The sequence below is a fragment of the Sus scrofa genome, chromosome 18 (assembly GCF_000003025.6).
Source record: "Sus scrofa isolate TJ Tabasco breed Duroc chromosome 18, Sscrofa11.1, whole genome shotgun sequence".
Classification (NCBI taxonomy): Eukaryota; Metazoa; Chordata; class Mammalia; order Artiodactyla; family Suidae; genus Sus; species Sus scrofa.
In genome coordinates this window covers 13,730,751-13,743,608 of record NC_010460.4, presented here as the reverse complement: position 1 = coordinate 13,743,608, position 12,858 = coordinate 13,730,751, and the positions used below count along the sequence as shown (strand labels likewise).

General features: G+C 38.5%; 1 protein-coding gene across 4 annotated transcripts in view; it reads left to right on the top strand.

The window, feature by feature from the left end:
• The window catches only part of NUP205 (nucleoporin 205), a 103,473-nt gene that overhangs the window by 34,165 nt on the left and 56,450 nt on the right, over positions 1 to 12,858 (top strand). For all 4 annotated transcript variants that reach the window (XR_002340483.1, XM_021079230.1, XM_021079228.1 and 1 more), the window contains 7 exons: positions 1,918 to 2,100; positions 4,577 to 4,627; positions 5,100 to 5,309; positions 7,990 to 8,089; positions 8,497 to 8,634; positions 9,773 to 9,962; positions 10,963 to 11,083. Coding sequence is in view for 3 of the 4 variants with exons in the window: in XM_021079230.1 (XP_020934889.1) it covers positions 1,918 to 2,100; positions 4,577 to 4,627; positions 5,100 to 5,309; positions 7,990 to 8,089; positions 8,497 to 8,634; positions 9,773 to 9,962; positions 10,963 to 11,083 (993 nt within the window). In the remaining variant the exon portion in view is untranslated. The remainder of the gene's footprint in view (positions 1 to 1,917; positions 2,101 to 4,576; positions 4,628 to 5,099; positions 5,310 to 7,989; positions 8,090 to 8,496; positions 8,635 to 9,772; positions 9,963 to 10,962; positions 11,084 to 12,858) is intronic.

Genomic DNA, 12,858 nt, shown 5'->3' with positions numbered 1-12,858 from the left:
TGGGTCTTATTTTTAAACGGGTTGGTTTTTTTTTGTCTTTTTCTGGAGCCACTCCCACGGCATATGGAGGTTCCCAGGCTAGGGGTCGAATCGGAGCTGTAGCCACCGGCATACGCCAGAGCCACAGCAACACGGGATCTGAGATACACCTGCGACCTACACCACAGCTCACGGCAACGCCAGATCCTTAACCCACTGAGCAAGGCCAGGGATCGAACCCGCAACCTCATGGTTCCTAGTCGGATTCGTTAACCACTGCGCCACGACGGGAACTCCCTGTTTGTTTTTTTGATATTGAATTGTGTAAGTTGTTTATATATTTTGGATATTAACCCCTTGTTGCTCATATCTTTTCTCCCATATCATATTTTCTCCCATTCAGTAGGTTGTCGATAATTATTTTGTCAAAGATTATTTTGTCAGTCGTTTCCTTTACTGTACAAAAGCTTTTAAATTTAATTAGATACCACTTGTTTTTCTAGTTGTTTCTATTATTCACTAGAGCAAAATTTAAGTTCTTTAGTCAGATATGCTCTCTGAAGGATAGGAATAGTGTCTTCTAACTTTTTGGTTTTTCCAGTAATGCTTAACATTATTAAATGTCAAAACATAAAGTTTGTAATTATTTTTCGTTGAATTAAAATGGGGTGATTCTTGATAGTGTGCATGTGTGTGTGTGCATTTCTCTTTTTTCCTCAGAAAAGGACAGGGTGTTTTATTCACTCATATATTACGTAAAGTATATTAACATTGCTCCAGAAAGGATTTTATTTTTTTTAATTAAAAAAATTTTTTTTTGTCTTTTTTAGGGCCACACCCGAGGCATATGGAGGTTCCCAGGCTAGAGTCTAATTGGAGCTGTAGCCGCCGGCCTACTCCAGAGCCACAGCAACTCCAGATCCAAGCTGCATCTGCAACCTACACCACAGCTCATGGCAATGCCGGATTCTTAACCCACTGAGCGAGGCCAGGGATCAAACCCACAACCTCATGGTTCCTAGTTGGATTAATTAACCACTGAGCCATGATGGGAACTTCCCCCAGAAAGGATTTTAAATGCCTAAGTAAAATTTATGTGACCCTGGAAGACTGTCTCTATTTGTATGTGTGTATGTATGCATTATTATTATTATTTTGTCTTTTTGCCTTTTCTAGGGCCGCTCCCTCGGCATATGGAGGTTCCCAGGCTAGGGGTCTAATCAGAGCTGTGGCTGCTGGCCTACACCACAGCCACAGCAATGTGGAATCTGAGCCGCATCTGCCACCTACACCATAGCTCATGGCAACCCTGAATCCTTAACCCACTGAGCAAGGCCAGGGATTGAACCCACAACCTCATGGTTCCTAGTTGGATTCGTTAACCACTGTGCCATGATGGGAACTCCTATTTGTCTGTGTTATTTTCTGTTCTTAAAGCTTTAAAAAGTAATTCTACAAAGACTGTTTCTTCTGCATTTTTTTAAATCAAAAAAAATTTTTTTTAAGGCCTCACTAATGGCATGTGGAACTTCCCAGGCTAGGGGTGGAATAGAAGCTGCAGCTGCCAGCCTATACCACAGCCACAGTAATATGGGATCCCAGCCAAGTCTGCGACTTACACCACAGCTCATGGCAACGCTGGATCCCCAACCCACTGAGCAAGGCCAGGGATCAAACTCTCATCCTTTTGGATACTAGTCAGGTTCGTTGCCACTGCACCACAATGAGAACTCCTACATTTTTTACATTGACTGAGCTAGTGATCTGATTTGATCTACTGGTAGAGTTGCAGCATTTGGCATAGGCTTATCTTTGTGTTAGTAGGAATTAAGCCTGTGAATACTCAGTATAAGTGTTAGCAATTTAGATGATTACTGGTCATTTTCTTAGCTTTTAAAAATGGAAGATCTCTCTTGTTCTTCTGGTATCAATTCCCAGAGTGAAAATGCTCGCTTGGCACTCTGTGAACATCCTCAGTGGACCCCTGTCGTGGTGATTCTGGGACTCCTGCAGTGCAGTATTCCTCCTGTTCTAAAGGCCGAACTACTGAAGACACTTGCAGCATTTGGAAAATCTCCTGAAATTGCCGCTTCCCTCTGGCAGTCGTTGGAATACACTCAGGTAGTGTCATGAGCTCTTATTTACATCCTTACAGTTTGGGAACTGAGACTTTATAGTACTGCACAAGCAGGTGTATCCAATTTGAAACGCAGAGTATACCATGAACTTCCCAAATAGCAAGTTAAGATTTTGGTACTAGGTATAACATCAGAAACTAAGGAGCTTGTGTTTTTCTCTTGGATCAGTTGACAGCTTCACTGGATTACTGGAGATTGGTTCTCTTAAGACTTAGTTTTTCAGGGTCTCAAAGATTAATAAATGGACAGAATTCCTCAACTCTGTCTTTGAGACTAGGCTGATTACTACTTTTTTGTCCATGCCCACGGGCATGTGGAAGTTCCTGGGCCATGGATCTAATTTGTGCCGTAATTATAACCAGATCCACAGCAATGATAATGCCTGGTCCTTAGTCTGCTAAACCATGAGGGAACTCTGAGACCAGGCTGATTCAAAGCTTTCAGAAGCTGTCTGTACTCAGTTCTTGTTGTTGTTCAGTGGGTTAAGAATCCAGCTGGTATCCATGAGGATGTGGATTTGATCCCTGGCCTCATTCAGTGGGTTAAGGATGCAGTGTTGCTGCAAGCTGCAGCACAGCAGATGCAGCTCAGATCTGGCATTGCTGTGGCTGTGGTGTAGGCCGGCAGCTGCAGCTTTGATTCAGCCCCTAGCCCAGGAACTTCCCTATGCCACAGGTGCAGCCCTAGTAAAAAAAAAAAAAATGTCATCTGTACTCATTGAATGTGGGAAATGCCTATTTTTCTTTTTTGCTGCCTCCTTTTATGCCCTTCCTGTCTCATAGCAGATGAGTGAAGAAGTGTCTCTATCAACTCTTCTTTCTTTGCATGTACCCACTGCTGGAAGTTTCTCTATGTGGTGAAATAAAAAAGGGCAATAAGAATGTGTTCCATAGAGATACTTCTAGAAAAAGGTTAGGTGGAATATGTATTTTGGCTTAGAAATAATAATATTTCCTAGATACTTCTGGGAAAAGGTTAGGTGGAATATATATTTTGGCTCAGAATAATAATATAAATGTGATTCTAACACATTAATAGAAGCTACTGTTTTGAGGCAGTATTCTAGTTATTTTCTAACATATGTGTCCTGAAGATGTTAATGATGCCTTATAAAGTTGGCGTGTGCTGGGAGGCTGGGTCACTTTTAGTTTAGTTTATTGGTACTTTACTAGTACTTTTTTTTTTTTTTAGAGCTAAGATAAAGTATGATTGGGTTTAGACATTTCTATCCTATAGTAAGACATTTTTAAAAAATTGCACCTAATAATGTATTCTCAACTTGCAAGAGATCAAATACCATGACATTAAGTATCATTAATTATACCACAGGCTACACACCTCTGGCAAGGTCAGGACAGAACTCCTTTTTTTTTTTTTTTTTTTTTTTTTTGTCTTTTTTGTCTTTTTGTCTTTTTGTCTTTTCTTAGGGCTGCACCTGTGGCACATGGAGGTTCCCAGGCTAAGGGTCCATTTGGAGCTGCAAGGCCGGCCTAAACCACAGCCACAGCCACTCAGGATCCAAGCCGTGTCTGCAACCTACACCACAGCTCAAGGCAATATCAGATCCTTAACCCACTGAGCGAGGCCAAGGATCGAACCTGCAACCCCATGGTTCCTAGTTGGATTTGTTAACCGCTGAGCCACAATGGGAACTCCAGGAGAGAACTTCTTGACCCAAGACTTCTGCCCACTTAAGACACTTATGCTTAACAAGTTTATTTCTTGGCTTTCTGATGCCAGCAGTCAGGCTGGTTGTAAAAAGACCAGTATCATGAACACTGGTGAGATTTTGCTCCGTAAATCCTTTTAGAGTTCATTCCTAGAATATCTGAGAGGAGATATGCTGAAAACACAGCAGATGGTGGCACATCATTATAAATCAGCTATACTTTAATTTAGAAAAAAAAAGAGATATGATGAAAACACATCTTGTGTGCACCTAATAATTACCGGTTTTCTAAAGCACAGATAATTGGAAGTTCTCACTGAACCTGGACACAATTGCTAATGAAAGTTCATCAGAAATTTTTCGGTAGTCATTTCTTGTGTGTGTATGTGTGTGTGTGTGTGTGTGTCTTTCTTTTTAGGGCTGCACCTGCAGCATATGGAGGTTCCCAGGCCAGGGGTCAAATCAGAGTTGTAGGCACTGGCCTACACCACAGCCACAGCAGCGCCAGATCCGAGCCACATCTGTTGCAACCTACACCACAGCTCTTGGAAATGCCAGATCCTTAACCCACTGAGCGAGGCCAGGGATCGAACCTGCATCCTCATGAATACCAGTCGGATTCATTTCCGCTGAACCACAAGGGGAACTCCCTCAGTTGTCATTTCTGATTGTCACTGTAAGATATATGGATGTGGTGGGCGATGTCTATGACTGTTACATTATTGCAAAGCTGCTGCATTTCATTGATGAATGAGTCGTGGTTTTAACATCTAATTCTTATTATTTTAAGATACTGCAGACCGTAAGGGTGCCAAGCCAGAGGCAAGCTATTGGTATTGAGGTAAAGTTTTCCTTTTAGTTTCTGTGTTATATTCATACAGTCACATGATTAAAGATTAAGACAAAATATTCTTACCTTACTAAGTCTCTGTAACTTTCGAATTTAATGTATTTTCATTTGAGGGTTTTCTGTTTTGAAATGAAAGGAATCAAAATACTTTAGTTTTCATAGTTGGAAAAGTAGGTAAGATGGCAGTCATCCAAACTGAAAGTTTGGTTTGAACTCAGTTTAATTAGGGTATTTGGATCAACCCTGAAGTGGGAATTTACTTGTTTAAGTTTCTTTTCTTCCCTCTTTTTTGAAGAAAAATTTAAGAGTTCTGTTTCTAACTTTTGTGTGAAAAATGGTAGTATCAGTGGGGGTCTTTGGATATGATGTTATACTAGTATTAACGAGTCAGTGTTTGAAAAATGCTTTGCACTTTTGTAGCTGAGTGTTATGTTACTGAATTTCCTTTTTTTTTCCTTGGAAGGTGGAACTAAATGAAATAGAATCCCGGTGTGAAGAATACCCATTGACTCGTGCTTTTTGCCATCTAATTAGCACCCTGGTAGAGAGCTCCTTTCCTTCTAATTTGGGTGCTGGACTGCGGCCCCCCGGCTTTGACCCTTATTTGCAGTTTCTTAGAGATTCCGTGTTTCTCCGATTCCGCACAAGAGCTTACCGGAGAGCCGCTGAAAAGGTTAGGTTCAGAGAACAGCTTTTGTTTCCTTACTCATTTATTTCTGCTTTTTCTTTTATTAGAGATACACAATGCTATAAATTCATTTTCAGCTTTTGCAAGTTAGTAAAATTTATAGTCCTATATTGACATATCCATGGTCTGATTGGTTTATGTGTATCAGAAAATAAACTCAGGCATTAAAACCCAAGTGCTGACTTTTTAGCGTTCAGTAATTGAATTGATGTGAATTCATAGTCATTTAGATTGAACACATTTTGACTAAAATTGAACCAAAAATGTTCCACATTTGGCAGTTGGAAACACAGTATTCTTTTATTGGGATCATTTAGGTTAGAGATTGAAATAAATTTAAATTTACATACCAGTGTCTGTTGATAAGTAGCACTTCTGGGTTGTAGAGTCTTGGCTTAGTGGGAAGGCTTATTGTGATTCTTTAGGTATGTTTGCCATGGGTGGAGGCTGAGGGAGCGCTGGCTTTTATGCGCAGATTTGCTCTGGTTGCAGTACACTCACAACTGAGCTTATCGTGTATGTCATCTAATGTAATTCTACCATTACTGTGAAGCAGGTACTATTAACATTCCCATTTTACAGATGGAGGCTTAGCAAAGTTAAGGAACTTGCCTATGGTCCAGGACCAGGATTTGAACCTAGGACTCTGATTCCAGATCTAGGCTCATAACCACTAAGCTATGTAAGAGACCCTTCCAGTTTCTGACATAATTCACTTCAGTCCATAATACTGTTTCTTGGTTCACAGAATATCCTTAGATGTACCTTGTAGGGACAATTCTGCTTTATTTTGATAGTTTGCTGTTTTTGAACCTGTTGGGTTTATTTGTTATTGTATTAATGATTGTGAAATAATGTAGTTCATGCTAATTTGGGAAATTTGGAAAATATAGAAAAATATATGAAGGAATTATATCACTCATAATCCTGTTGCCAAAGGAGGGATAACTCCTTCTCTTCTTTTTCCTATACATATCTACTTAAATTGAGATAATTGGCTGCATTAGCTGTATCCCTTTTGGCCACTAAACATAATATATGAGAATTTTTTCATGCTATTAAAGATTCTTTGAAAACAATTTTTTTTAATGACTGCATAATCATTACTTATATCTGGCATAGTTTAGTTTTCATTGCCATGTCGTTGGACATAGTTTGCTTCTCAGTCCCAAATAACTGAGGTTTAACTCTTGTGAGTTGCTTTATAACTTTTGCTTCTTCTGTGATAAAAAAAAACACTGAGAGAGGTACATATTTTATTGAAGCTTAGAATTATTAACATATATTTCCTTATTGAATGAGAACACCAATAGCAGCCATGCCTCATTAATAAGTCATTTCACATCGATCGTGGATGCTGATAATTGCATTCTCTTCATCCTAATATTTGAGACTTGGGGCATTTCTTTTAAATACATTATTGGCCTTTTCTTTAAAATGTCGTTATGACCTAAGGGTTTAGAGCTTTAGTCAGCCACTTTCCAGGTGTTTTCAGTATTTTTCACCCATGCATTTCTATATTTCTAGCACTGCTGCTCTTCTTAACAATCACTGATTTCTCAGCATGTTACCCTAAGAAATTTTCCCTCAATTTTGTAAACTTATTTCACTTGAATGTCTTCTTTGAATTTAACTTATATCATTATATCTTAGAACACTAATTTCTCACAAAAACAGTGCTTTGGATTGGGATAAGTATCTATAAACAGAGAGTGTTAAAAGGAGTGTGTATATTTATTAGCCCTAAAATCCATTATTAGGTGTGTGTGTGCTAAGCATTTTTTATTTAAATGATCTCGAAAAACTTAGAAAATAAAAGTAGATAATTTTTCAAAAACAATTTAAAATGACTGTTATAGTCCCAATTCTCAAAATTAGCCTTGATAAAATTATGTGCAGTAGAAATATGATTAAACTAATAATTTAAAAAACCACCATCTACAGTTACAAAACTTAGCCTTAATAAAATTCTGTGTGATGAATCTTTTAAACAGAATTTAATTTTACTGTATCTACAGTTGTATATATTTTTCCTTTGGCATATTTTTCCTTGTTGTTACATAGCTTTTAAAAACATTTTAAGCAAAGATGTGGGAGTGAAGTCATTTGGGGGAAACCTATTAGTGATTCCTAACTTCAGCCAAGACCATGAGATAGAACACTGGCCTGGGAATTAGCAGTGCAGGGCTGAACCTCCAGCACCTCTGCTGCCAAGCTTTGTTGGTCTCAGGGAAATCACTCACTGCTCGGACTGAATGATGCACCTGCTTCCCTTGAAGAACAAGGATTGATTAGATGAGATTCTTAGAGCAACTGTGAATTATTTGACACTCTGGAGAAGTGTTCAAATCTGATGTTGTTTCATTATAAATTGACTATGGCTAGATACTGAGTGGGTTAGGTTTGCTAACAAAGCCCAGATACCTGCTATAGAAATGTTTCCTTTAGACTAATGCTTTTACAAATGTCTACCCTTGAAAAATTAGCCAATCCATTGTCCTTTAGCAAAACAAAGAGGAATTAGTTGAGATTTCTTTATTGTTTAGTGTAAAGTAGAAAAGGGATTTCACTCATTTTTCTGGAGAAAAGTGGGAGGAATAAAAAACCTAGCAAGATTATCACCTTGGATTATTACTGTTACTGAAATATTTGTGTCTTTCTTTAGTGGGAAGTTGCTGAGGTTGTTTTGGAGGTGTTCTATAAATTGCTCAGAGATTATGAACCTCAACTTGAAGATTTTGTAGATCAGTTTGTGGAACTACAAGGTAATTGATAATTCTTTCACTCTTAAACGCAATGTCAGCTATTTATAAATCTATAATTTATAAATTATTGTGTATGATATAAATTACTTCTGGTTATAAATGAAATGGTAATTTTATATTTTTTGTTACATTTAGTCATTTTGATTGTTCTGAGCAAGAGAAGATAAAGTAAAATTTCACTGAATGGAAGAGTAAGAATATTACCTTACAGATTCTTTAATGAGTTAACACATATGATGGGAACTAATTGCTGAGTGCCAGCCCTTTAGGGAATTACCACTGCATATAGTTTGTGTTGCTGTCTCTAAATTGAAACTTGCCTTATAATTCTCATCATTTCATAGAAATCAAGATTGCGACAAAAATACTAATACACCATCTCTTGGATTATGTTTAATTCTATTTAGGAGAAGAAATCATAGCCTATAAGCCACCAGGATTTAGTCTGATGTATCATCTTCTGAACGAGTCCCCAATGTTGGAGCTTGCTCTTAGTTTATTGGAGGAAGGCGTAAAGCAGCTTGACACCTATGCTCCTTTCCCTGGTATGTGCTGGATGTCTTCGTATCCTGAAAACGCTTTTGATATTTTTGTCTTTTGCATACGGGAGGCTTGAGGTAGATGACCTCTGAAGTTCCTCCCTGTGCCATTCTCTCCCTGTATTGGCGTTGTTGTTTCAGTGAGTCATTCGATGAAAGTACATTGAAAGTAAAAGCAGACTAAAGTACAGAGACTCTCATTATAACTCTTAGTGCAGGGTCTTTGGTAGGTAATTAGAATTATCTCTTATCACTTTAACATCTTCAACATGCCTAGCTTTAAATCTAAAGTACTTTTTTTTTTTTTCCTGTTTTCTCCATAGTATTTATAAAAGCACTTACTGAAGTGTGTGGTCCATGGTGTTCAATAAATTTCATTTACTGTTGCTACTAATTATTTTCATTTATGGAGTACGTACTGTGCACGTGTCACTTTTAAAAGCATATCGTATATGTTAACATTTAATCTGTACAGAGCCCCTATGTGATAGAAATTATTTCCATTTAATGAATGAGGAAATTGATACATATAGAGGTTTCACATCTCTTTCCAGGGTTAGGGCTGTGAATTGAACTTAGGCAATTTGGCTGTAGAGCCCATGTATTTTAAATTTGAATGGGGAGATTATAGGTGACCCTTGTTTATATTTTCTGCTGCTTTACTTTCTGAATTTTCCACAATGAGTCTGTATCATTCTAAATCAGTTTCTTAGCCTCAGCACCACTGAAGATTATTTTTGGCAGAAAGATTCCTTGATGTGGAGGCTGTCCTGTGAATTGTAGGCCTCTTCCCACCAGGTACATCCCGGTAGTACATCCCTCATGGTGACAACCAAAGGCTCTTTCCAGACATTGCCAGATGTCCTCGGGAGCCAAAATCTTTCCCCTCTCAGGGTCGTTGCTCTAATTAATCAGGGAAAAGATATAGGATAGATTACCAAGGAGCCATTGCATTAGAGTAATCTGTGTCACAAAAATTACTATGACTTGCCTGGGTGAGCAGTTTCATGAGGTTACTGCTAAAGGTTTGAAAATTTGAGGGCTTTTTGAATCTGGAACTTGTCCTTTATCTTGTTTTCCTTAGAACTGACTGTGAGTTTCTAAGATTCATGGAGAACTTTCTAACTTCGATTTTGGTCTACAGGGAAGAAACATCTTGAGAAAGCAGTGCAGCATTGCCTTGCACTTCTTAATCTAACCCTGCAAAAGGAAAACCTCTTCATGGATCTTCTGAGAGAAAGTCAGCTGGCTCTAATAGTCTCTCCTTTAGAGCAGCTCTTGCAGGGAATCAATCCTAGAACTAAGAAGGCTGATAACGTGGTGAACATTGCCAGGTCAGTTCTATTCTATTTGTAGATAGAGAAATGATGAAATGAATCAGATGACATTCTATCTGGTCAGACCCCTAATGCACCACTTAAAAAATTTTTTTTTTTTTGTCTCATTTTGTTATGGTCTTTTTTTTTTTTTTTTTTTCTTGTCTTTTTGCCAATTCTAGGGCCGCTTCTGCAGCATATGGAGGTTCCCAGGCTAGGGGTCCAATCAGAGCTGTAGCCGCTGGCCTACACCAGAGCCACAGCAACGTGGGATCCGAGGCGTGTCTACGACCTACACCACAGCTCACAGCAATGCTGGATCCTTAACCCACGGAGCAAGGCCAGGGATCGAACCCACAACCTCATGTTTCCTAGTCGGATTCATTAACCACTGAGCCACGATGGGAACTCCCTGTTATGGTCTTCTTTAGCTTCTCCAACTTTAATTGCTCTGAACCTTATAATTTCTTTTTATTCTTTCTCATTTATTCTATGACCTAAAAATTTCTAAGTATAAAGTGGCATAATCTTATTTGTCTCCTCTAAGGAATTTGGATGTTTGGAGGATAGGGCTGGGGAACAGACTTTTCATTGTTTATATCCAAGCTTCTGGTGGTTTGCTGGCAATGCTTGGTGTTTCATGACCTATAGAAGCATCACCCCAGCCTCTGCCTTCAGCTTTACATGGAGAGTCCAGATTTCTCCTTTTTAGGGGGACACCCATCATTGGATTAAGGCTCTCCCTGACAACCTCGTCTTAACTTGGTTCACTGTATCTGTAAAGACCCTGTTCCAAATAAGGTCATTCTGGGTTTATCTGTTAACATATGAATTTTGGGCAAACGGGATTCAACCTATAACAGATTACATCTAGTTAGAAGGGGAGACCTTTGTCTAATTTACCTGAAAGTGCTATATGGGTAGGAGAAGCCGTGGTTCTAAATATTCTTTATTAAAAATAGCAAGAAGCAAAAATTTTATCGCATCTCATCATGTCTAATGTTTCCTTTTTTTAAAGATACCTATATCATGGCAATACTAATCCAGAATTGGCTTTTGAGAGTGCCAAGATCCTCTGCTGTATCTCTTGCAATTCCAATATTCAGATAAAATTGGTTGGAGATTTCACACATGACCAGGTAACAGATTTTATTGTTATAGTTATTTTTTGGTGCATCCTGAGTACATCTTATTCTTGTTTGTGGAAAGAGTCTCTGAGTAAGTATATTTATATGTGATGAATGAAAGCCTACACATGTCCTGGGCTGTGATTCATGTTTGATGGTAATACCATTCTCAGTAGTATTACACATCCTGCAGCATTGTGATTACACTGTATATTATAGTGTGTGGCTCTGTGGCCTAATGAGACTATTGCTACTCCAAGCAATTAAAGTGATTATTAGGTTTGTAAGTGCAACTTCTGTTTGGTTTCCTCATCCTTCATTTCACTCTTCCTCAGTTGCCTCTGTGCTCAATGAGCCTCTGCAGTTCTGATTTCCTTGTTATGAATTGTCTGTTTCTATGGCTTTTTGGTGAGCCGCATTTGTGCCACTTCATTTTATACACCTAGAGAGCTTTTCGATGTTTCTTCTTTTGATCCAAGTTGTAATAGTTCTCTTTCTACTCACTGAATATAGCTATAACTGGGGAATCTGCTATTTTTCTTTCTCTTTGTAGACATTTGGCCCCTTGTATTTTATGTTGGAAATCACTGCTCTAGCTAGTTGAAGACTTTTGTTTTGTATTCCTTCACAATGTTTTGAAACAGGGGCTCTTCTGGCATTTTGGGTGGGACAGATCTTCGTTTTGTGTTAACTGTTCCTCATATTTCAAGACTCTTACCATCCCTGGTCTCCTGCCACTATCTGTCAGTAGGAATCTTTTTTTCTTTCTTTTTTTGGGGGGGCCATCCTGAGGTATATGGAGTTCCCAGGCCAGGAATCAGACCTGAGCCTCTGTCATGACCAAAGCTGTGGCTTCTTTGCTTTTTCATGACCACTGTGCTGGGCCAGGGATCGAACCCGTGTCTCAGCTCTCCCAAGACCATGCCAATCCCTTTGCACCACAGTGGGAACTCCAGTGATCTATAGTTGTAGCAACTCAAAATGCCCCTGTGTATTTTGAAGGGCCTTTCTGGTACCCTTAGAAATATTTCTAAGTACTACCCAGGTTGAGAACCATTATTTATAGTAAAATATAGATGTCTAATCTGATCTTTGGATGAGGTTCATGAAGCCACATAATTAATTAGAGGACATTGAATGAAAAGTTCAGTTCACTGGTATTCATTTGAGTATGAAGTAGTCTTACTAATTTTAGCATCCTACTAGATTTCTAAAAGGCAATTGAGTAGTAGCTAATCTTTCAGCCCATAAATATAAATCTGGTGTTAAGAAGTATGTTTCTAAAGAGAGAAGATGAGAATATTAATTTATATTTTAGTTAAGATCAGAAAGCACTGAATATGTAATAAAGAGGTTATGAAATAGCAATTTAATGTTATTTTCTTTTCTTTTTTCTTGTTTGGTCTTTTTAGGGTCCCAATCACAGCAAATGGAGGTTCCCAGGCTAGGGGTCAAATTGGAGCTGTAGCCACTGGTCTACACCACAGCCACAGCAACAACAGATCTGAGCTAAGTCTGCGACCTACACCACAGCTCATGGTAACCCACTGAGTGAGGCCAGGGATTGAACCTGGGTCCTCGTGGATGCTAGTCAGATTGGTTTCCTCTGAGCCATGATGGGAACTCCTTAATGTTATTTAAGAACAAAAAAACAAACAAAAAACTAGTTTATTTGGAAAGAAAACTAGTGAAGTAAGTTTGAAACCAATAAACTTTAAAAGTTTTTGTTTATTACTATAGCGAGCTAAATGGCAGTTTAAGAAACTGAGTTGTTTATTAACTAAAAA